The sequence below is a fragment of the Rattus rattus genome, chromosome 3 (genome assembly GCF_011064425.1).
Source record: "Rattus rattus isolate New Zealand chromosome 3, Rrattus_CSIRO_v1, whole genome shotgun sequence".
Lineage (NCBI taxonomy): Eukaryota > Metazoa > Chordata > Mammalia > Rodentia > Muridae > Rattus > Rattus rattus.
Window position 1 is genome coordinate 98,769,522 of NC_046156.1, and position 24,887 is coordinate 98,794,408.

A 24,887-nucleotide genomic window follows, 5' to 3' on the forward strand; every position below is an offset into this window, starting at 1 on the left:
TATTTTCCCTCTTTTCTTGAACCCATAGGAAATGATTCAGCAGTGAGGGTAAGGCTCACTGAGACCCTCCTCTATCCTGGCTGTTGATGGCCCATTCATATGCAAACATGGTGTTGCCATTGGTTATCTCTGCAAGTTCATGACTACAATTACCTAGAAGTTGATATTTCACAGTCTTTCCCCCTTTCTTCTGGTTCTTCCTGTCTTTCTATGTCCCTTCCACAGTGTTCCCTGAGCCTTAGAGGGATGGTAGAAATGCCTTATTTAAGGCAAGCACAACTCTCACTTTTCCTCAGCACCTTGTACAGCCATGAGTCTTTGCCTCCTGGAAGCTTACCGGAAAGAGAGGTTTCTCTGATTAAGGCTGGAGTGATAATCTTTGAATATAAACATGCATTTAGAAGGTAGTTTGACACACTAGCTAAACAACAGAGTTTCGTTCCTCACTGTGGGCTTTTGGGAAGATTTATAGTACCAGATATGGACTACTTCTTGTAGTGAGTGTTGGGGTTGGCCTTGTATGCTCTGTATTCAGATGCTGAGCTCCGTGACTCAAAATAAGTTTGCAGTCTTGACATGGGCATTTTATTGACAAATGTGCTGTTTAAAAAAAAATGCTCCCTAGTAATCCCTGATTGGTTAATAAAAAACTAGACTGTGACTGGGCAGGATAGAGAGGAAGGCAGGACTTGAGATCGAGTAGCGGGTCTCAGGCAGGGACCATGAGGAAAAGGAATGAGGTAGGAGAAGGAGGTCTCCATGACGCAGGATGGACCATGAGCATGTGGCCAAGAAAAAATCGCCCAGAGGACACACATGAAGCAGAGCAACAGAGCAAGACTCAGTTGGCAAGGAACAAGGTGGATCGGCTCAGAACCTGCCTAGCAGAGTGCCTACAGCTTATTAATAAAAATTACCAGGGTTCTGTGGGTTTTGGGGGGAGCCCAGGCTAGAGTGGGACAGAGACCGCACATAAAATCACATGAATAAGTGAGGGCCTTAAATACAGAGTAGTGTTGTAACTACCATTGCCCAAATGAGCCGGGCCTTACAATGGATGAGGTTGGCATTGTAACTTGTAGGGTTCCCAGCCAGATTTCTTTCCCATCAGCCCACATAGCATCTTCTGGCACTTTGAAAGTCATCCAAAGGAGGCTTCCAGCCCAGTTGCAGCTTGATTTCTCTATAGCAAACAATCGAGGTACATGGTGCCTTTAGCAATTGGATCTTATCATCTAGTTCTCGTGCACCACTAAGAAGAACGGCAAAAGCATTGTTTCAGGAGCATCTGGGCTTTCCGTAACCAATAACTAGTACGAAGGTACTCCATACCTGGCACTGCAGTTTTTGTTAATAACCAGTAACTCCAATTAATAACCATCAAAAAAGTAACTCAGGACTTTCAGTGTCGGTCCATTAAGGTGTTTTCATTATTTCAACACCCCACCCGTTCCCCATGGCATAAGCAGGAGGGAAGAATGCTTGCTGTAGCTCGCCCTTCCTGCCGTTCACTCAGTATCTGGCCCACTGCATAAAACACAGTAGGAATTGGGTCTGACCCTCCTGTGTCACAGTGTTATATCTGGCCCAGCTTTGGGTTTGTGTAGCCTGGGGCAATTAATAAAGCATTAATGACCAGACCATTTAAAATGCAGACTTTTCTGTACAGCCTTACCCTTTACTTGACTGCCTGGGGATACTGTGCAACAATACATATTAGATTAAACCAGTACACACAGTGCTCAAAAAGAGAGCAGAGCAATTGTCCAGTTGGTACACCTTAACTACTATTAAATACAAGCATGTGTTAATCGTTTGTGTTCTGTTTTTAAGAAAAAGAAAAGGACTACATGGTCTTGATTGATGCATGAGGAAAATGTGCTCTCTTTTCTCTCCCTTTCTGATAGTAAGATCACATGATCAATTACGTAGGTAAAGTTTCTCATTTTAATTTTAATTTTCTTTATAGAGCTTTTCCCTTCCACTGCCACTCAGTGCAAAATTGTCCGGTATCACTGAGTTTAGGGCTTAGTCCTTCAGAAAGGAGCCGGTTAAACTCAGCTGCTTGATTTGCATATCTGTGGCTGCAATGCAGTGTCCACAGACAGAGAAGATGTTTGAGTGCATGTAAGCTCTGCATTCACTTCTCTTACAGCAAATCACTAAGGAAGTGGGAGCAGAATGTAGCACATCCACATTTTATTTGTTGCTGTTTTTTTTTTTGTGTGTGTGTGTGTGTGTGTGTGTGTGTGTGTGTGTGTGTGTGTGAGAGCCAGCCTTAATTTATGCATAGAGCATTCATATTTAGAAGAATCAAGGGTTTTACCTAAAGCCCTGCTGAATTACATGTTGTAGCCCATCTAACAGCCTTAATTTACTTCTCTAAAAAATTAATCTAAAATATCCATAGACCATCATTCACACTGATGCTGAGGAAATCAGGGAGGCCTACTCGTGTTTAAGACACCTGAAGAACAACATAAAAACTAGCAGCTAGAAGGCACTTCATGGGCGCAGTACCTCAACCTCATGTTTTCAGAATCACCTGAAGGGCAGTTTGTATGGAAGTTTAATATTCTTCTATATAAGTGAAGCCTGCCATCTTAAGCCAGAGCTGTATCCTTATTTTATCAAACTATTTCAAGTGAAAACGCACCCTCTCCGTTCCCAGCATCATAACAACAAAGAATTAGCATTTTACTTAACTCAGAAGTCCCTCCTCACATGCCCACATACGTTTTTGTAATTTATTGCTGTAAACACACTTCTCAACGTTCCTTTCTATCCTAGGAACTGGGTCAGTGCTTTAAGTACAGACACCTCAGCAAGTTGCATTTCAGTCACTAAACGCTCCACCCCCATCCCCACCCCATGCTGGGCAGCCATACTGAACCCCAGCCCCAATACTCTACCACACACTTAATTGGTTTAGAAGCAGTGCATTTCACTGCCTTGACATATGTAGACTGCTTTGTCAGTTCTCCCTGACCAGCACCTTTCCTTTGCATACTGTGGGTGTATATTCCCGGGTCTCCTTCAGGAAACCTGCATGTTCACACACAGAGAGAAATGTACTTCTGCACCCTGAAGTGTCTCCAGTTCACATCGTGAAGGTCAGAGCTGAAGAGAGCATCCCGGGATGGAGCTCTGTGTACCTTGTATGTATTCGCAAAGGCTGACTCTTAATAATGTGCCAGTGGCTCGAGGCCATCTGTGTTTTAAGTTTTAAACATATTATCAAACCATCATTGGCAGTGATGATAGTTCCCTCCCTAAAGCCATATGTTACACTGTTCCTTCCCCACCAGCAAGTCATCCTGTCCTAAGAAGTAGTGTGACTGCTGCTGCTCGAGAAAGTGCACCTGGTGGGCAGCACCACCTCTGAGTGCCCCTGCCTTTCCACAGCTACACAGCACTACCTGTACTCATTCACCAAAAGGTGACACATGTTGCTTGCCTATTTGGGTTTTGGTCTTGTGCCCTCTGAATGGTTGAAAACAATCTTTGAAATTGCAGACAGAAGCCAGGCAGGACTTCAGCACTCAGGAGACAGACACAAGCAGATCTCTCGAGTTTGATGCCAGCCTGGTCTACAGAGTAAATTCCAAGATAGCCACAGCTACAGATAGAAACCCTGTCTCAAAAAATCAAAAAGAAAAAGAAATAGCAGGCAATGTGGATTCCATTCCGTGTGTGTTCACACCTGTGAGTTTGTATAGTATGTATTTGTGTGCATATGTGTGCATATAAGAATGTATTAGGTTCCTGTCCTATGTATATTTATGTGCATGTGTGTTACCAATCACATATATGCATATGTGTCCTGATGTTTTCTGTTATAGCACCAGAATGTGGGTCTTATGACAAAATGTTAAAATATACAGAGTCTTTAAAAATAACTAGTGGTGAGTTGAAACTTTTTTAAGTTGATTTCATACATTGATTAAGGCATTTTTCACTCTAAAATAATGACTTACTTAGCAGGGAAGAGTGAGTTACTAAGAATAATAATCTTACTAACTGGTGGAGCACCGATTTTTATTTCTTGTCTCTACTCTGTATGTAGCAGCTGATTTGTTTTTAAGGAAATGTGCTTTTGTTTCCAAAGAAGAAAATTATCTCTGCACTATCTACTAACTTAGACAACCTTGCAGGAAAGACTGAGAATGTGGTAGATGGTTTTATTCTGTCTCTCTCCATCAATGTCAGTCTCTTCCTGTGCTAATGAACCCAAGCTGGGTAGGAAGGGGAGCTGCCCAAGTGACTTCTGAGGAGAGGCCCCAGGAGTGGAGTCAAATTGTATTTTGATTTTAAATTTCTTTCCTTCAGCCATGCCCTGCTAGCAGAGATATTCCACTTAGAGATGTTCTTACACTAATTTTCCTTAATACCTTCCCAAGTTGTTCCCTTACTTTCTGAATGGCTATATAGATGTTAGAAAAGGTGGCTGTGACACAGTGTCATTAAGGTGACATAGTGTAAATTAATGCAGTTAATGGAGGTGCTCACACTGCCTCAGTGACCCATTACGAGCTCTCGTGGAATTAGCAGATGCCCAGGCATCAATCTTTTGGGAAAAGGATAGAAAAGCGCTGGCAGCTTTAAAACCTCACAGTGAATTATATTAGGAAAGTGAAAACGTCTGGGTTAGATTTGATTTCACCAGGAAGCCATAAAATGGTACGGCTCTCAGCAAAATATATTAAACTGAAATGTCAGGTTTGATGCACTAGGTACACAATTATGATAGTGTTAATAGTGGTCTTCTATCATCCTAAGACATACTTTCCAGTTCAATTTCTCAGCAGCTTGAACTTGTCATAAGCTTATAAATTAGAAATTGTGTTTGAAGATACTTTCCTATTTTTGACAGAACGCATATACTACTATTAACTGTACCATGCGGTTTTAGTATAGCTGTTAAAATAAACTAGAAATCACATTTGCAGACAAAAAATGCCTATTATAATATCTACTTTGCCATTTCTTTAATAATACTCTGTGTCTTTCTGTACTGTTTTTCATTTAGCAAGATTTAAACTCCTTGGATTTTTCCTTAAATAGACACTGTTTAACAGCAGTGAGGGTGTGTGCAGTGAGCAGGCCAGTTACCCTCGTTGGTGAGCTTTGTCTAACATGTCTGTATAGAAGCCAGGCAGCTGTGCCCTGCTTTTGGTTGGCTCCCTAAGTGCTCAAAGCAGCTTGCTTTGGAAAAGAGTTCCCCAGACACCAGGAGATTTTCAAAAGCCCTCACACAGGCAGGTAGAAAGAAGGCCAAAGCCAGTAGGTCTGCTCAGCTGCTGTCTGTCTGAGGCTCACTGCTCCCTGTGCCCCCGTGACTCTCTCAATCCTCTGGGGCCTTGGCTTTGCCCTGTGAGTCAGTCTTTTTCAAAACTCATTGCCTCTCTTCGCAGTCGAATGCTTTTTGGCCTGCTTGCTTGTAGGAAGTGGGGCCAAGGTCCCTTTGCCTATTGGTCCAGCAGCTACAAAATCATGCAGCTACTCTGTATGTTTAATCGTAGTTCAGTATTAGGAAAAAAATTACTCAAATCTTTTGAGACAGGAGGCTGTGCCAGAAGATGCACAGACTTTACTGTGTAGCTATGCAGATTTGGGGCTTCCACCTTCAGTATTCTTCACACAGCTCCTAGGAGACCCGCTACATCCTTGATTCGAGCTTCACCCTGCAGCTACGTTTTATTGGTTACTCTAGAGTTGACCCTGAACTTGAGCCTGCATCTTATTTTGAGAATGTTTTGCCACCTTAATATAGACCTTTGTGTTTCTAAAAGCCCTGTCTCAAGCCAGAACTAGTTCATCCTTATCCTTCATAGTACCTTGTCCATACACCCCTGGTCACTTGAAGGATTCTGCTTAGACAGTTCCTTGGGTTCATTTGGGTACTTTGAAAGGACTTCAGGATGTAGGCTCCTTAACCTTCCCTCCACTGCATCACTCAGGGAGCTAGCCTTCTGCTTTCTCAGTAATCTTTTTTTAAAGCAGTGAACAGACATAAAACTTCAAACTTTATCTGCTGTATCAGCTACTTCTCCCTAGACTTCTGTAGTTTTATTCCTCCTTCTCTATCAGGACTACTAAAATGCCCCCAATTTCTTGTCCAGATGACTATTACAATTACTCTAGTGTTTTAAATCCTCTGTGACCTTGCCAGTAAGCTGTTCAAAGTCAAACATTTCATGATCCCTACTTAAAACCACCTATGTCTAGTGACCATCGCCACTGTTGGAAATGTAAGCAGTTCCTTCAAGTTTCAAACTCTCACTGCTCCTTCCAGCAATGTAGGTAACAGTTTGCTTTAGGAGCACATCCAGTTACAAGCACATCCTGCTAGGCTGAATGAGGAAGAGAAGGGAAGGTCCTTGCCACAGGGTTATCCTCCAGACCCTGGTATCAGGACTTCCTGTGTCGCCCTCCCACCCCAGCTCTCAGGACTGTTGGACCACAGCCCTTGCCTCTGTGCTGTGCTTTGTTGTGGGGAGTGGCCCGCTTGTGGCCCCACCCGTTCTACTGTACCTACACTACAGCACTACCATGGCTCACTCCATGGCTCATGTCTGTTCACCTATCAGCTTCTCATTTAGCCCCTTCTCTTTCTCCTTCTTATTTAGGTCCTTCTTTGAAATTTTATCTCACATATAACTTAACTGGAATTCTCCGTTTCTCAGCCTCTCAGTGTGGCCTTGCTCCGCACTCTTCCTGGTCTGCACCTTGCTGTTGCCCTCCTGCTGTTCCTCCTGCTTGGTGCTTAGGCATACTGCACCCCTGCTCTTCCCTTCCAAGACGCCCTTTGGCCTTGTTACCCAGGTCTTTCTGTATTCTGTCGTGGCCATTGTTCTTGAAAATTAGTTGTCAAACAACCTAGCCAGGCGCCCCACAGGGCACCTCGCCTCTCTGATCATATATATATATATATATATATATATATATATATATATATATATATCTCCACTATCCTCTACCCTTCCTCCTCACTCAAGTTTCTCCATTAGGAGATGGTCTCCTGCCCTCTCCCTGTAATTACCAATGTAGTGTTTCTGGACCCACCCAGAGTTCCCTGCTCTCTTTTCTGCCCTCTCCTTTCAGAGGATGATGGTCTTACATTATAGCCACTGTTTATAACTCAGCCCTTAGACCTGACTGAATTGCTAGATACTTGGGCCATGACTCATTTTCCCAGGACTCATCATACACCTGATACCCAAACCTTTGCTCCATGAAAAAGTAAATGTCTGAGAAATATATACTGGGTTTTAGAAAGAGTTCTACCTAAATGGTTTAATGTAAGAAAACTGATTCTTAATAAAGTTACCTCCTTCTATCTAGAAAGTTCATTTATGTAAACCTATTATATTTCTGTAATTCCAGAGAAAATGAATATAGTTATTCCCTCCTTGTCATTTACAAGTCAGAAGACTCAGTCTCAGTCCGATTCATACAGGGTCTTGCTAAGATAGACACTGGATGGAAGAGTTGCGTCACCTTTAATGGAAGATGCAAACAGGAAAAGCCCCTGGGTATATGTGTTTAGAAAACTTAGGCCCTGTCTATTGGAAGACTTCTTATCTGGTGGTTTTACATTTCCCTATGCATCTCTGGAGGTGACCACATTAAGATTCCTGTTTCAGGCAGTATTCTGTAAGCATGAATCCTACAACTTGAATTACCATCTTGCTTGACGTGTAAACCTAACACTGATACTCAGGGTCATCTTGAATCCAAGTATTTATGCTATGCACATATAGTAAAGTGACTCATCCTTATATCTAGCTTATCCACAGTTACACTGAAACTTGATTTTTAAGCACGAGTCCTGCTGTACTCCGTGGTGTGTGTTAAATAACTTGATTGGAGCTGGGGTGTCACTGGTGAGTGCTGGCCTGGCAGGTGCCAAGCTCAAGGTTCTAACCTCAGCACTGGATACAAATATTTAAAAATTTAAAAGTAAAATGATGAATTCTATAAATATGTATTATAGTTGGCACAATAATAAAAATCAAAAGTAGCAAGTACTGTGATTTATTTTTAACAAGGCCTGGCAGAGACTTTTTCGCTGGGGTGACTTGTTAAGATGCACAGAAGGTCCCTAAGCAGCGTGTACTTGTTATAGCTCATACATTCGTCCGATAGCACTGCTGTGTAAACTGCTGTTACTTTGCACTCATTTCTCACTGTGTTTGTTTGTTTACTTGCTTTACTAACGATTGAACCCAGGGCCTGTTCAGTGTTCTAAGAGCTCTCTCTACTACTGAGGCACGCCGACCCTCAGCCTGTGTACCTTTCTCAGGATTCACAGTAAAGAAAAGATAATAAAGTGAACTGTGTAAAAGAAATGTTTCATCTTCTTGGACACCTAATTGATTTTAAATGGATCATATAAGGGCTAAAATTAGGTCAAAGATTTGTCTCCTTTTATAGTTGGAAAAAGTTAATCATCTCCTTCAACTGATTTTACTAATCAACTAGCTAATGAGCTACATCTTTTTTCTGCCCAGGAACTTATTCCAGAGTTCTATTACCTACCAGAGATGTTTGTCAACAGTAATGGGTACCATCTGGGCGTGCGGGAGGATGAAGTGCTGGTTAATGATGTGGACCTACCCCCCTGGGCCAAGAAGCCAGAAGACTTTGTGCGGATCAACAGGATGGTAAGGAAATTGGTTTCCACTAGAACAAGAATGAAGAAGTTCACATGTTTTATGTGTGTGTAGGGGTTGTTTTGTTCTGTTTGTTTGTTTATCTATTGCCAAGTGTCTTTAACATCTGTAAATACAAGGTTAAAACCTAAGAAGCGGTGACAGAATTCTGCTGTACTCTTCTGATGGAATCCTTTGTTATAAAGCAGACTTCTTTGAGGAGGGTTGATGGGGTGATATTCCAGTTTTGTGTGTTCCCACAGGAGGAGACAGTTGGACAAGTGTGTGCTGACTAATGTCGCTCATTTTGAACAGTTTGAAATAAATGTCCTTCCCTTATTCTTGCCTATTTCAACAAGTGTGCCTACATACTCTTCTCACTGATGGAGATATTCAAGAGAGGAGAAAGCTTGGAGTGTTTTATATATGGAAAGTTTGTGCTGGAAAACACAAGTCTCAGGTTGTAATGTACCTACCTTGGAAGAAAGTGCCCATCTTACAGCATTTTAAAATACACATGACAGAGGTCCCGGTGTTCAAATACCTATCTAAAATATGTCCGCATGTGGGGATTTTATGTATATTCTCCCCAGCTAATGAGATTTTCATTTTGGTGTGGTTATCATGGGAGAGGTGGCATGCTGTAGTGTGCTAACACTCTCGAGTCATGACAGTGAAGACTGAGGCTTTACAAGCACATCTTCAGCCCTGTCTGCTCTCTCTTGAGTCTCTTCGTCTGTCGCATACATCTGGTTTCCTCATTTGGCAGTTGATTTTGAGTCAGAAGCCACACAATTTCCACACAGCACAATAGGAGTCGTGTATCATGGCGTCCCCATTTTGGGAAGAGTATTACTGATACATAATTGGCACACTGGTGAATGATCCCCACATTGACTAGTTTAACATCAGTGGGGTTTGGCCTGTTCAGACCTGTACAACTCTTACCACAGTCAGTTTGGTAGCATTTTGTCATTCCATAAAGAAGCCCCCTAACTTGTTAGTATTTTACCCTGTTTTCCCAGCTTCCCACCCCACCCAGCAACACTAACCTACCTACAGCCTCCACTGTGTTTCTGACCTTCTGCCTTCCAGCCTCTCTGCCTGCTGTAGGCATTGTACACGCACAGTCCTAAGGTGCAGCTCGCTCTGCCCTTCCCACACTGTGCTTCCTATCTCTCTCTTAGCAACAGCTGTATTTTCGGTAAGAAATATCCTGTCTTTTGATATACTTCACTTTTAGGAATCATTGCTGTTATAATCATCCTATCCCTAAAACACCACATTAGGGCTGGGCATGGTGACACATGCCTTTCAATCCCAGCAGGCAGAGGCAGGCCAATTTCTGTGAGTTCTGGGCTAGCAAACCCTGCTTCACCACGGTTGGTGCTTTCGTTTATTTTATTACCTGATTTTTGAACAGAAGTTTTACATTCTCCGTGTTTTTTGTGTATATTCCTCACTTCTCCTTGAACAGTAGTTGAGAACTTAGGTTTGTACTTAAGCAGCATGTATTTCTCGGCATGTACCTGTAAACAGCACTCCACGATGTCATCCCATGCTTGGGTGTAGACCATACCTACCGACAGTTAAATGGTAAACACTTACCCCGAGAATGAATGTAGTTTAATTTCTGTAAACACGTGCAGGCTGGTTTAGTCTAAGTATCCCAAAGTCAATGAATCCAGAAAAGGAGCCAGAAGCCGTTGGGCCCGAGTCCTTGCTGTACCTGCTGGAGAACAGCAGTCCTTGTGTGGTATGGACACTGAGTGCTCTTTCTGAGTCACCAGTGCACCTGCCTTGATTTTTCCTTTGAACATTTATAAAGTGTCCCCATTGCAGACAGGAAACATGAAGGCCAGCAGTGTTTACTAACTTATTTAGGGCAATGGGACTGGTAAATGGCAGAACCAAGATTCAAGACCAGAAAAAAGAAGTAACTCATTGGTCTCACTATAGCCAAAATGCCTCCACCTCTGTGTCACCTCTCCCACCACCTCTGTGTCACCTCTCCCAACACCTCTGTGTCACCTCTCCCAACACCTCTGTGCCACCCCACCCCCTTCTGAAGTGCTAAGATTATTACAACCCTGCTTCCAGGTTAGCGATTTTACTCATTTCCCTTTTCATCATTAGGATTTTCTTTCTTTTTTTTCTTTTTCTTTTTCTTGTGATGCAAGCCATTCACTGATAAGGACAGCAAGCAGACTGGCTTAACATAGGCTGTATATCTGCTGAATTTCACATTCCCTAATGCAGCAGTTTACACAAAAGCAAACTAACTCTGTACTAGGAAATGCTTATGGTACCCGTGACATGTGGCATTGTAGACAGAGCTCGATAGAGGCCATTGCTGTTTCCAAGTTCCAGACAAGGCCACTACTCCTACTGGTAATGTGTCTTTCTCTGTGCCACATAGTTCACGAGCTGAGAAGGCACTTCAGAAAAGGGATTTGTATTCTTAGTTAAAATGCGAAACATTTTTTAAAAGTAAAACTTTGAGTAGACAGGTTAGTAAAAGTGAGCATGCTCCTGCAGGAAGAAAAAGGCCCAAACGTTAGACAGGAAAGTGGCCTCTATTATATCATCCAACCTATTGACCTGATGTCTCCTTACGAGCATTTATTGACTGTGGTAGGTTGTGAAAAAGAATAGGCACATCTAGATTTAGCATTCAGAAAAGCAATCATCTATACAAGAATGCCTTTTCATTACAGTGATTTGGCCAAACATCATAAAAAGAAGTCAGAGAGAAAGCCAATGTATGGGCACCTCCTTCAGTTTTCACGAGGCTTTTGTCTTGGATCATCAGCAGATACCAGAGAGAAACAGAGCAATGAACTACTCTGGCGTAGTAAATTTATTGTTGCATAATGTAGAGAAAGCCTGTGCATGAAGTTCTCCAGAAATTTGAGCACACACACTCAGGGTACTTGGTAGCAAGGTGCTGTCTGTGCTGTGAGAACCAAAATGATAGCTACAGGCAGAAGGGCAGCTGCTCGTGAGGGTGTCTGCACCAAAGCTTTCAAACCCAGGAGCAGGAAACAGTGGCCTGGCTGATCAGTCAGATTGCCCCAGGGCAGCTGATCCACAGTAAACCTGCTCCCCACTGCCTTGCCTGTCCTGTGGCCCTCTCTACCCACGGCTCATTCTGGTGGGTTTACTGATGTATTTGCCTGCGGAGATGCTGTGAAACAGAGCTTGTAGGAAAAAACTGGCCTTTTAAAAAACAGAGCTGGAAAAGTGGGTGCTAGGAATGTTAGGCTGCTGTCTGCAAACGCAGCCTCACCTCACTCAATAGAGAATATTAGCTCAAATGGAGCATCGACCTGGATATAAAGCCTGCTACTGCAAACTGCCTAGGAAACATGTAAGAAGCAGCCCTGCGGGTGTGTGGGTTAGGCAAAGGTACCCACATATGATAAAGTCCACCCCTTTAATCCCAGCAATCGAGAGGCAGAGGCGGTCAGATCTGTGTGTTCTAGGCCAGCCAGCACTACCCAGTGTTACCTTGTCTCAAAAAACCAAATCCCAAAATAATAACAAAAACCAGAATACAAACACTGATGGTCACAATATAACTGAAGCTTCTTTGTTTTGAACAGTGTTAAGAAAATTGCAGGTAGTTCAGGGTGGAAAGAGTTTTTGTAATGAACCCAGGGCTCAGTCGGCAAAAGGCTGTGCATGCCAGACAGCCTGAGTTTGCTCTCCATACACATGTATAGATAAATAAATGGAAAACAACAATCTAATGAAATACTGGGGCCTGAAATTTGAAGAAAATAGTCAAAAAATCCACAATAACTTAAAAATATTCTTAAAAAGTAAAGACAAAATAATCTCCTGACCCCCCCCCCAAATACATACAGATAGCATCTTCCCCCTGAACAATGTAGCCTGCTGGGTATTGTGCCTCACTCCAGAACCTCTCTTACTCAACTGCATAGGCGGCCATGATCAGCTTTTATCTCCTTACGATTGCCTTCTTAGCATATGGCTTTCTTATCACAGCCTGTGAGAGCCATCGTGTGCTCTGTGTGTGCAGTGACATCACGTTATACGTGATACCAGTCAATATTATTAGTCCATGTAGCAGTCAATGAACACTGCAGTTGTGTCCAGGTCTTGACTGTATTTGTAAGGCTGCTATGGACATTGACATAATATCTTTTTTCTATCATACAAGTTTCCAGTAGATGACAGGCTTTTATTTCTTTACAGGAGATACCTCGGAATGGGCTTGCACACAGAGTAAATTCTACTTAACATTTTAGCAAACTACTGAAATGTCTTCCATAGTGACTATGTCATCTTCTGTCCCCACTCATAGAGTGCTGCAGCTCTTGTCCCTTGTGCCTTCACCCACACATGACCTCCTGGGTTTTTTTTTTTTTTTTTTTTTTTTGGAGTTTGTCTTTTTTGTTTGTTTGTTTGTTTTTTGTTGTTGTTGTTGTTGTTGTCGTTTTGTTTTGTTTTTTGGTTTTTTTTATTTTTTTGTCTTTTTTTTTTTTAACTTGAGTATTTCTTATATACATTTCGAGTGTTATTCCCTTTCCCGGTTTCCGGGCAAACATCCCCCTATTCCCTCCCCCTCCCCTTCTTTATGGGTGTTCCCCTCCCCATCCTCCCCCCATTGCTGCCCTCCCCCCAACAATCACATTCACTGGGGGTTCAATCTTGGCAGGACCAAGGGCTTCCCCTTCCACTGGTGCTCTTACTAGGATATTCATTGCTACCTATGAGGTCAGAGTCCAGGGTCAGTCCATGTATAGTCTTTGGGTAGTGGCTTAGTCCTGGAAGCTCTGGTTGGTTGGCATTGTTGTCCATATGGGGTCTCGAGCCCCTTCAAGCTCTTCCAGTCCTTTCTCTGATTCCTTCAACGGGGGTCCCGTTCTCAGTTCAGTGGTTTGCTGCTGGCATTCGCCTATGTATTTGCTGTATTCTGGCTGTGTCTCTCAGGAGAGGTGGTTCCTGTCTGCCTGCACTTCTTTGCTTCATCCATCTTATCTAATTGGGTGGCTGTATAAGTATGGGCCACATGTGGGGCAGGCTCTGAATGGGTGTTCCTTCTGTGTCTGTTTTAATCTTTGCCTCCCTATTCCCTGCCAAGGGTATTCATGTTCCCCTTTTAAAGAAGGAGTGAAGCATTCGCATTTCGGTCATCCCTCTTGAGTTTCATGTGTTCTGTGCATCTAGGGCAATTCAAGCATTTGGACTAATAGCCACTTATCAATGAGTGCATACCATGTGTGTTTTTCTGTGATTGGGTTACCTCACTCAGGATGATATTTTCCAGTTCCATCCATTTGCCTATGAATTTCATAAAGTCATTGTTTTTGATAGCTGAGTAATATTCCATTGTGTAGATGTACCACATTTTTTGTATCCATTCCTCTGTTGAAGGGCATCTGGGTTCTTTCCAGCTTCTGGCTATTATAAATAAGGCTGCTATGAACATAGTGGAGCACGTGTCTTTTTTATATGTTGGGGCATCTTTTGGGTATATGCCCAAGAGAGGTATAGCTGGGTCCTCAGGTAGTTCAATGTCCAATTTTCTGAGGAACCTCCAGACTGATTTCCTGAATGGTTGTACCAGTCTGCAATCCCACCAACAATGGAGGAGTGTCCCTCTTTCTCCACATCCTCGCCAGCATTTTACAGTCATTTTACTGGACATTAAATAAGATATTTTTATAATTTTAACTAATAGTTCTCCAATATTATAATGGCATTGAATATCTCTTTGTATGTTTATTAGCTGCTAAAGCATTTTATATATATTTTAAAGATGAGTAGTGACATTATAGATATAACCTTGGCTATTCTTCATTTGAGTAGTTTATATGCTCCCCAAATTAGTAGTCTTATTTCAAAGATGCCTAATGAATAGAAAGAAGGGCCTGCTTTTGAAGATGAATTCCCAAGGCAAGCAATATCCTGCCTATGGATTTGGGGCCTAGTAAAAACTAATAATTATCTGGGCAAGAAACCACCAGGTAATCACAATTTGTAGAAACTAATCAAACAAGATGATAGAGTCTTAATTGAATCTATAGAAAAATACGCAGTGAGTCATTTAGTGTGTTAGGTAGCAATGCATCCACCCAGTGAATTTGCCACACTGGGACATTTCTAGGTTTCCTGTAAATGGGATTACTTGAGAGATTGTAATGGTTATTTTCTAAGATGTATTGCCACTTAGATTCCTTCCCTCCCTCCCCCTGAGAATAGTCTTTAAACCTCCCACACTTAAAAGTCATGAGCTTTATTGATAAGAACCAACCCAAATTAGAATAATGTGTCCACTCATGCTCATCTCACCCAGGTCAGTGACATAAGCCCTGTGCCCTTTGAATCTGCAACTATTTGTGTCTGCTGAACCACCCAACTGTGGCAATGGCCGTTTTCATTTGGGGTCCTAAGGATCTAACTCAAGCAAACACTTTACCAACTGAGACATTCCTGCCTAGGTTTCCTTCTCAATTCTAAACCGAATTCCTGTCATCTTACTAATTGGTCTAGGAAGACTTGTAAACTAATCTTTTGCTATATGTTGGATATTTGGGGACCTTCTATTGCCCCAGTCTCTGCTGTGTGCTGCTCAGAAGCCATGCCAGGATAAATAGATGGTTTGCATAAAGATCCAGCGTGCAGTGGATAGCGTCAGAAGTCTCCCCCTCTGGTCTTCCTTGAAGCAACGTTGGGAGGTTTAAAGAAAGAGCTCTCTTGTGCCTCACCTGGGTGATGAGTCTGTGGCGTGTCTGAGGCAGCCAGTATTGCTTCTGTGGTTGCGCTGCACTGGGAATTCCTAAGAAGCAAAGATGTGAAGGGATATGTCACCAAGTGTGGCTTCACCCACAGCTGCCACTCTCAGGGTCACTCCCCTGTGTTTCTCCATCCTGCAGCCTCCCTGCACAGCACAGATTCTCTGCTCTGGCCAGGTGATCCATGTGCTGATACAGTGTGATCATGCTGATCTGTAGAAACCTGGCAAAGAAGGAGTTAGCACTGAATATCACTAACTTGCTACACGGTTCTAAGTTAGGTACATTTATTTGGTATGTGTTTCTATAATATAAAGAACCTATACAGTGAGATATGGAAGAATTTACATCTTCTCTAAATTCTATGATGACAACTACGATTCATTCAGTGTTCTGTTAAATTTTCTGTGTACTTATTGGATAGTTTCTGAAGGCTTTAGTTCCTCTGGATAGGTGTATCAGTGTGTGTATGTCTGTGTGTGTGTGTGTGTGTGTGTGTGTGTGTATGTATGTGTGTGTGTGTACGCGCACGCGTGCGCACAAGCTCTCTGCTCTCTTTATAATGCACACTGGGATTATCTCCAGTTATTCACATGAGTTCTTTTTAATAAGCCTCATGTACAAAGTGAGAAAATGAGAATGGCATATATCTCAGAGAAATGGCATTCACTGTGTTTGTAAAAGTCCCTCCTCTCTCTGTGGATTAGGAGTCTATATCCATGAACATTCCCTCCTCCTCCTTCTTTTAAGTTGTCATTACAAAATTCAAGGTAATGAAGAGAAAAATAATTAATAAATTATTAAATGTGGTTATTAAATGTGGGCTTCACCCCAGCATGTGGATATCATTTGTCTGTGGTGATTACACAATCTTATATAGTCCATACAATCATTGTGCTCTTCAGTCATAGTCGCCCCTGCCCCAACGCTTTGGCCTGTCCTGATGCGCTCCTAATCTACTATTGCACTTAAGTGATGTCACTGGTGTTGTGGGCACTGGCACATACAGCTGCTTATATGCTATGACACAGTGCTCAAGAAACAAACAGTGACAAAAATCTCTCACTGATGACTTGTAGAATTTGAAATTTGGTCTCATTGGAGAAAAACCTGGAATATAATGTCATCACTTTTTGTAGACATCTCAGTAAATTCTAAATTCTTTGTTTGCATAGTAAGCAAGCACTGGCTGAATTTATCTACATACACCATAAGATAATCTCAACCAACTTCCTCATAAAGCATTGATAAAGCCTTGTGTTTGGTTCTTACATGGTTAAGATCTGACCTCTTGACAAAGGACAGACGTAGAAAGTCTTTCTGATAGTATTACTCTAATGCTGGCATCATCAATCATAACCTACCCATTTATAATTTGTTGTTCTAAAAGGCCTTTCATGGATGGGAGTGACAGTCTCACCCAGCCCTCAGTCCTGCTGATTCCTAGTGCTGTTGGGCCAAATGCAGATCACAGGTCACATATATCCAGCCAGGCAAGGAGCTCAGAGGCCCTATGCTTTTTCTCATATTGTTTCATGTCTGTTGCAAATTTTTCATATTTTGAAGAAAAGGTCTCTCATAGTAGGTTGTAGCTTAAATTTGAAATAATTTTACCAACATGTGAAGCAACACTGTGTTAATAAAAGAACATTGGTGTTGTCCACTTCACTTAATAAATAGCTAGTGAGTACTCCAGACAGTTCTTCTAATTTGTAGGACATTGCTTACCAGGCAAGAGTATCTGCCCTTACTTAGCTTCCTTTCAATTAAGACAGACCAACTTCCTTATGGAGGGAGGAGGGAGGATTAGCTTGGTGTGAGATGGCCAGTTCTGAGTTAAAGAAAAGTAGGAGAGGAACATCTGGACAAAGCACAGTGCCAGTCATGCTTGGTGAGGAGGCCAGTGGGCAGAGGTGGGACAGTGAACAGTGAACAGTAGTGTATAGCAAAGGAGAACTGAGCAGCAAGAGAACTTATCACACTGGGCTTGTGGGCTCCATAAGCACTGACCAGTGGACTGAGCAAAGAGTGGCATGACTTTACATTTTAAACCGTGTCCAATGTCTGCACTAAGTGTGCTAGGGCTACCAGAGTAGAGCCTGTAACCTATCAGGAAGCATTTCTAGAGGTGCTAGGGACATGGAAGGGAGAGTGAAGGTATTGAGAAGTTGTTTATCTGTTCTCTGTGGTCTGATGCTTCGCCCTAATGTGACCTCTGTGACTTCTACGAGTGGTATTTTCCCTCAGTTTCTTCAATCTGCAGAAGCAGGTACAAGTTCAGACTAAGTTGCTTACACATATCAGAGACTTGCAATATTTCAGTTTGTTCAGCTAAAATGGGGCGGGGGGTGGATAGTGCTTGTTATTTCCATGGCATGGGGGCAGAGAGTCTAGACTACAGGACAGGCTAAAGTCAGCATGCTTATCCCAATAGGCTCGGGTCTGTTCAGAACATAGAAAGCCTCTTATCCATCAGCCCTCCAAGGACAGTGTTTGGTGTGGTAGGTGGGCAGTCATTTAGGGCAGGAGAGAAATCAGACTGTACTCACCTTGTTCTTTTGCTTGGGAAATCAGGTTTTTGCCTTTTGTGTCGCCCTGTTCATAGAGTCTAGAGCACTGTCTGTCTCAAGGCATACTCTCTAATTGAGGATATGCATTATACTTGTGAAACAATGAAGTGCTAGCTGTTAATTTTGAATTGCACTTTCCAATATGAATGTAAATTGATTAAAGGAACTGTGTGTGCCAAAGCCACTACTTGATGACAAGACGGCATTTGTAAAGAGCATGCACACCCTTTACTCAAGAAGAAAGACCAGTGAGAGAATTAACTCTAGATGAAGGATGGCTTCAACTCAGAAACACCATGGCGGGCAGGGGGTGGGTGTCACACCCAAGCTTTATCACTAAGAATATTGATCTATATCTGAAAACCATGAAGAGTTATCCAGAAGCAAAGATGGGATAGAGTTTTTGAAAGCCTGGTGTATGCAGGGCTGTGCTAACAAGTTATGCAAGGAGGAGCTAATGGTGTCAGTTGTAAAAGAAGGCACAGGGCATGCTGACTTCAGAAATCTGCTCTGTGACAGGCTACCATGCACTGGGTTAAAGAAAGAGGCTAAGAGGATTGTAGTAGGCCATTTGAAGAGCAGGATATCATCTTGGGTCATGGTACATCTAGCCATCAATCAAGTAATAGAAAAATTTAACACACATCCTCCACCACAGTCATGTAAAACAGCTTTATTGAGCTAGGTATATAATCCCAGCATTCAGGTCACTGTGAGTTCAAGTCTAGACTGGGACACATGGCAAGTTCAAAGCTGTCCTGAGCTATGTAGCCTGGCCACATATAATTATGTTTATTTAAAACATTAATTGAGTAATTAAAGTTTCAATGACTAAAATTTTAATGCAGTCATGGGAGTGAAGAGCTAACCTAGACATTTACAAAAACTCAAGTGCTTTTCGAATTATGTTTGAATATACACATCATTATTCGAGAGTGTTTATTACTGAAGGGAGATCATAGATACCATAGAAGGATAGAAGTATTTTTATTTAGTATAAAAGAGATAGAACTTGCATTCCCGTATATAAAAGAATTCTCACAGCACATTTCAGTTTCCTTTGTTTCTTTCTCATGAATTTTAGAGAGGCTTTATCCCAAGTGCATTAGTGAAAGAATTCTCTCCCATCTAATACCCATGGGCAAAGATGGGATGAGATATAGGTGGGTGCAATCCATCTGAAAGATACCATTCTACTTCATATCTCTCTTCACTTCCTTCCTCCCACATCCCCAGGGTAGAGTTATGGATTAGAAATTGGGTTATCTAGGCTTAAAGCAATTGCCTCTGCCTGGAGATGTGAAGGAGATGTTCAAGAAGCTATTAGGGCCATTATAACACTAATAGCTTAGTAATCGAGTATTTTTTCATATTTTCCAGTGTAAGCACTGTACTAAGATCTTATTTCAAAGTGCAGAGTGGGCCTGTGCATACAAACACAGCTCCAAGAAAACCAAATAAGCACAGCCATGTGTTCAGTAGCAGGGTAAATACCATTTGTGCAGTAAGCAGCCCTGCAGTAAGGACCTCTGCTCTTGGTATGGTTATAGCTAATATTCAGTTCCTACATATGCATTTGACTTTGAACTAGATTTAACATTAAAGTGTTGTAAACTTGGGATTTTTTCTTCTTTCATAGTGATAAGCAAGGCAAATTATAATAGGGTTTTGTTCTCTCCACACATACCTCATTTAATTTTAATTTTATGAAGGAAAAGGCATAGTTATCTGGAACACTTAATTGCCACTGTCACCCGATTCACCATGTTGCCTCTCTGTTGTGTAGACTAAAATGGAGCAAATAACAACAGATACCACAAAGATTTTTAGTTCAATTAAATATTATTATGAAAATCATGAACTAATAATAAGGTTTAGAGCTGAGAAGAAATGGTTAATAACAAGTAAGATATTAAAATGCATAAATGGATACCTAGAAGCCTTATAGAAATTTAATGAAATTTCTCTGCATCCTCAGAAAAATCCAAGGCCTCTAATTTTAGCTGAATTCTACCAAATTTTCAAGAAACAATGAACTCAGTTCTTATGCAAGGTGTCCTAGAAACCACGGAAAGCCATTTTAGGAGGATAACAGGATTAGGGTTCCAACAGTAATTAAGGGAAGAATTTAAAAAAGAAAAGAACAAGTGCCAATTTCAAAAATATCTACAGTGCAAAAATCGTAAGAAAATTAGCATGGGAGGCGAAAGATGTATACATATGTATGCCTCTCTCTCTCTCTCTCTCTCTCTCTCTCTCTCTCTCGCTCTCGCTCTCGCTCTCTCTCTCTAAATCAAAACAAACAAAATCCAAAAGGACAAAACAAACAAAACAAAAAACACACAAAACATGGAATCTGTTATATTGGCCCCAGCTACTCCTTTTTAAGGGTGCCTACCCTGGAGGATGGTTGGTAATATCCAGTGTCATTCCATTAGTGAAACTCATTTCCCCTCTCCTGTAGGCATCAATTGCTGATAACTTCTTGGTTAGGGTTGGGACTTTGTGCTCACTTCCCTTCCCAGTAATGGGATTTTGATCTGAATTTGTGAAGATCTCATAAAGACACCAAAATAAATAAATAAAACTTGACCAGAATACCAAAAACAGTTCTTATGGAGAAAATTTTAATTTTTATCTGTTAACATAAGTCATAGGAACTGATTTGTATAGATGAGGTGTCTTGGAAATGTCAATGGATGAAACTAATGTTAGTGTTTACAACTTAATATAAACAAGGATAGCTATGTAAATTTCTGGATACACACACATAGCTGGCTAGACATAGACATACATACATGAAAGTAAAAGAAAGGAAGGGGCAGGGCCAAGAGCAGGGGTGTGTGTAGCAGCCTGGAGATAAATCAGATCCTGCCTCCAGACTCTCACCAGCAATAGGATAACAATAGGATAACAAGATGAGTCTCAGAGATAGTCCAGTTTTATTGGGCTTCAGCAATCTTGGACCATATAAATGTGTCATTGTAATAAATATTTGCATGTAAAACCTAAATAGCTTTAAAAAACTTAAAGCATGTTTGCAATACCACTTCAAAAATTGAATGTGTGATAAAGAGATGGGAATGATGGCAGAGTGGAGTGGTGCATGAGTAGCAGACAGACACAGAACTAAAGACAAGGTGGTTTTAGAAACCTTGTAGATGTTTGTGGTCTGTGCTGCTGCCAGAAACCATGTGGAAAACTATGATCCATGCAAGGAATGGGCAAGGATTTATCTTTTGCAGTAGTATAAATGACTGCAGGCTCACAACAGAGAATGAGAGGCATTTAAAGCTTCTGTGACAACACTTATCCCCCATACACATACACATCACCAATAAACAGTCCAGACAGGAAGCCATTGCAGAGAGCCCTTTAAAAATGTGACAAAGATGCTGAAATGTAGCTCTTCACAGTTAATGGCTTCTGGCAGGAGGGGTATGGGTAGAGAAAGACTCAGTTATCTTTAGAGGGATGGCCACTGGGAATTTGACCATGCTCCAGTGAGTACAGGGGCAATGCAAATTGTACTTGGTATATATTTTGGGAGTGGTGGAGGGCACAAGGGCGAGAGGGTAGACTTGGGAGGAACAGGAAAGGAGTGTGATCTATGTGTGTTATATGAAATCCCCAAATAATTAATAAAAATATTTTGTTGGGAAAAAAGAAAGAGAGGAGAGAGAAGAATGGGAGGGATGGGAAGGAAGGACAGATGGACAGGGCTGATCTTTTTCTAGATAGAAGATCATATTAAATGATAACAGAGGTCTGAATATCAACACAAATACATATTTGCACACAAAACTCACAAAACACATTTCAGAAGAAAGGACCACTAATTGCTATATAAAATAAGAGTGGATTCTAGTCTACTGTGAAAGGAAAGTAGACTCTAGATAAACCAAAACCTTATATGTGAGGAGTCAGCCATCATAAGAGTCTGATTGGCAGAGATAATGAAAGCTACCTCTAAAGGCAGAACTCCTCCCCCCAGGCACTGTTAAATGAGTTGGTGGTCTCAAAATGTAAAATGGATGCAGACACACCTAACAGACAGCATCTGTAAGAGGATGTATCTGCAGGGATTAAACCAGCAAGGAATCACTTCTGAAATTGTCAAAGTCTGCTAATCAGCAACATAAAGACAGAAACTGCCGTGCAAAAGTGAGCAGGAGCTGGGGAGATGGCAAAGGTGCTAAGAGCAGTTGGGAACCCAGATTCAGTTTGCAGCATCCATATGAGGCTGCACACAACCACTTTTAATTCCAGTTCCAGGAAGTGAGATATGGTCTTCTGGCATCAGAGGGCACTTGCACAAACATAAGGACAGAGAAACACACATATAGAATTCAAAAATAAAGTAAGCAGAGGAAATTTTGGGAACCCAAAAGACAAATAAACATGTCTTTAAAATATCTAATTTGTTAGTAATCAGAGAACAACAAACTAAAACAACTAGTTATCATTTTGTATCTGTCTTAGTAGCCAGAATAACCCCTGTAACTCAAGTAATTATGGCAGGAGCATATAGAGGCACAACAGCAAGAACTGGGGACAGGACAGACATTCTGAAGAACAGCAGGCAGTAATTTAGGAGAAGGAAACAGACAACATCAGTGTGCGGTGAGGCATAGATACTACTCCAGAGGAAATGTAACGAACATCCAAGAGCCATGGGGGAAATGTGCACAGCCTGTGCCCCAAGGGATGTTCATGTCCCAGAGGATGCCTCTACACCAGGGGATGCCCATGCCCCAGAGGATGCCTGTGCAGTGTGAGGAGGAGCATAGGCTGCCAAAGGCAGATCTTACAATCATACAAGGGACAAAATGAGTTCCTAGGCAGCTTCATCAGAACAGAAGGAACATCAACTGTTTCACAGTTGTTGCATGTGGTGAAAGAAGTGTACAGAGATGAATAAATACACTTTAAACTCAAAGTCCTGGAAAACCATCATTCTCTGTCCCCTGTGATTGCATTAGCCATATTATTCAATAATAACTTTATACTAGCAGAATAATAGTAAATTTGTAAATCTTTCAGTGACATTGCTAAGATTTATTTCACATGGTTAAAAAAAGATTTCCACAGCTATTTTCAATTCCTGGAGGGAGATTGGAATGTGGCCACTCAATAGTCTCCCTGCATAATGGTCAACTCTTTTATCCTTCCATCCATTGGACTAGCATTGAAATGATCACGAACTAACAATTAGATGACTTTTAAAATTTACTAAACCACACAAACAATAACAAATAAAACCTGCAAAGATTTAACCAATCATTTTACTTGTTGTCTCATTTCTCATATTCTGGTTTGAATAGTAATTTTAATATCAGTAAAATGGAGCATAAAATTTCTGTTTCATCTTAGTAAGTAAATGCTGTGTTTTCACAGAATCTTAGTATTTGTGTTTCTGGATGAGACAGAGTAATTGTTATAAATGGCATACTACAAAAAAGAAAAAGAAAAAAACGTAAAGGCCCGAATCAGGAAAGCGACAGCAAGAGATGAAGTATGAAGTGTGAGAACATTGGGAAGGCAGGCAGTGCTGAGAGTACAGTTTTAAGAGGAGTCCTTTGAAAGTTATTGTTTGTTAATTGAAGAATTCCAAAATGGGTTAACACCTTAGTTACTGGGATAAGCAACCAGAGAGTGAGCAGGTTCACACACTAACTGACAGCTGTGGTTTATGACATATAGCTGTACACAGAGAATTCCTGAAGCTGGGTCTAGAACCTTCTTTGCATATGGTTGGCATCCTGCCTGCTTTGACTCTATCAGAAGTGAAGGGTGTGAATAGGTTACTCCCAAGCAGGATAGTGCACACCATGGTTTCATCCAAGGATGAAGTGAACTCCAGCCCATCTGTCTGGGTGTCTCCAGAAAGCTTCTCCTGGATGATCCTCTTTCTCTTCCTTCTCCTCCTCCAACGCCAATGCCACTTTCTTCTCCTCCTTCTTCTTTCTCTTGTGAAAAACATCACGTTGTTCTAACTCACAAATAAAAACATTACATAGCTGGTTTAGGAAAGTCACTCACACATTTGCCCAACTTGCCCATTTCCAAACTCAGTACATCTCAGTGAACTAAATACAAAGCCTTCATCTGCCCCAACTCTCCACAGAAGCCTCTTTGACCCTTAGATTTACTTTCCCACCATATACCACTGAAGAACAAATCTCCTCATTTCCCCATTACTTCCCAAAGTCTTTATTGGCTGAGCTGATTCCAGGCATGAAGAAGGCATTTCTTCCTAGTCGTCTTAGAAGCAAGCTGGAGGACTTCATTCAGGAAGACAAACCCATATCAAAGTTTCCTATAAAATTTTAAACTAATGTTTAACAATTAGAAATGAAATTATCATAAAATAGTATTAATTAAAACAGTAGTTGCAAGTTATTTTTCTTGTGAGCATGTGTGTGTCTTTTGTAAGAAATGTATTTAATACGAACATTTTTGTGTATAAAATGGAGCCAAGAGAATGAAAAGCATTTTTGTGAGGAGCCTTTTACTTAGCCTAGTGTCTTACTAAAGGTAGTCTTTTGTCACTTCTGGGAATTGAAGATCTTAGACATAAAATCAAATATAATATAAAGGTATAATGTCTTCATTTATACTGAATGTTTCACAGTGAGAAAGTAATTTGGAACCTTGCTAAATGTGTAGTCTTATTATCCCTTCATTCATTTCAGGCCCTGGAGAGTGAATTTGTTTCTTGCCAACTTCATCAATGGATTGACCTTATATTTGGCTACAAACAGCGAGGGCCAGAGGCAGTCCGTGCTCTCAATGTTTTCCACTACTTGACCTACGAAGGCTCTGTGAACCTGGACAGCATCTCAGATCCTGTGCTCCGGGAGGTAGGTGTCCCGAACTGCTCCCAGAGTGCCTAACAT

At 41.5% G+C, this 24,887-nt stretch overlaps 1 protein-coding gene across 3 annotated transcripts in view; it reads left to right on the forward strand.

The window, feature by feature from the left end:
• The window catches only part of Nbea (neurobeachin), a 532,117-nt gene that overhangs the window by 468,938 nt on the left and 38,292 nt on the right, over nt 1-24,887 (forward strand). For all 3 annotated transcript variants that reach the window (XM_032898369.1, XM_032898367.1, XM_032898366.1), the window contains 2 exons: nt 8,514-8,666; nt 24,684-24,851. In XM_032898369.1, coding sequence (XP_032754260.1) covers nt 8,514-8,666; nt 24,684-24,851 — 321 coding nt within the window. The remainder of the gene's footprint in view (nt 1-8,513; nt 8,667-24,683; nt 24,852-24,887) is intronic.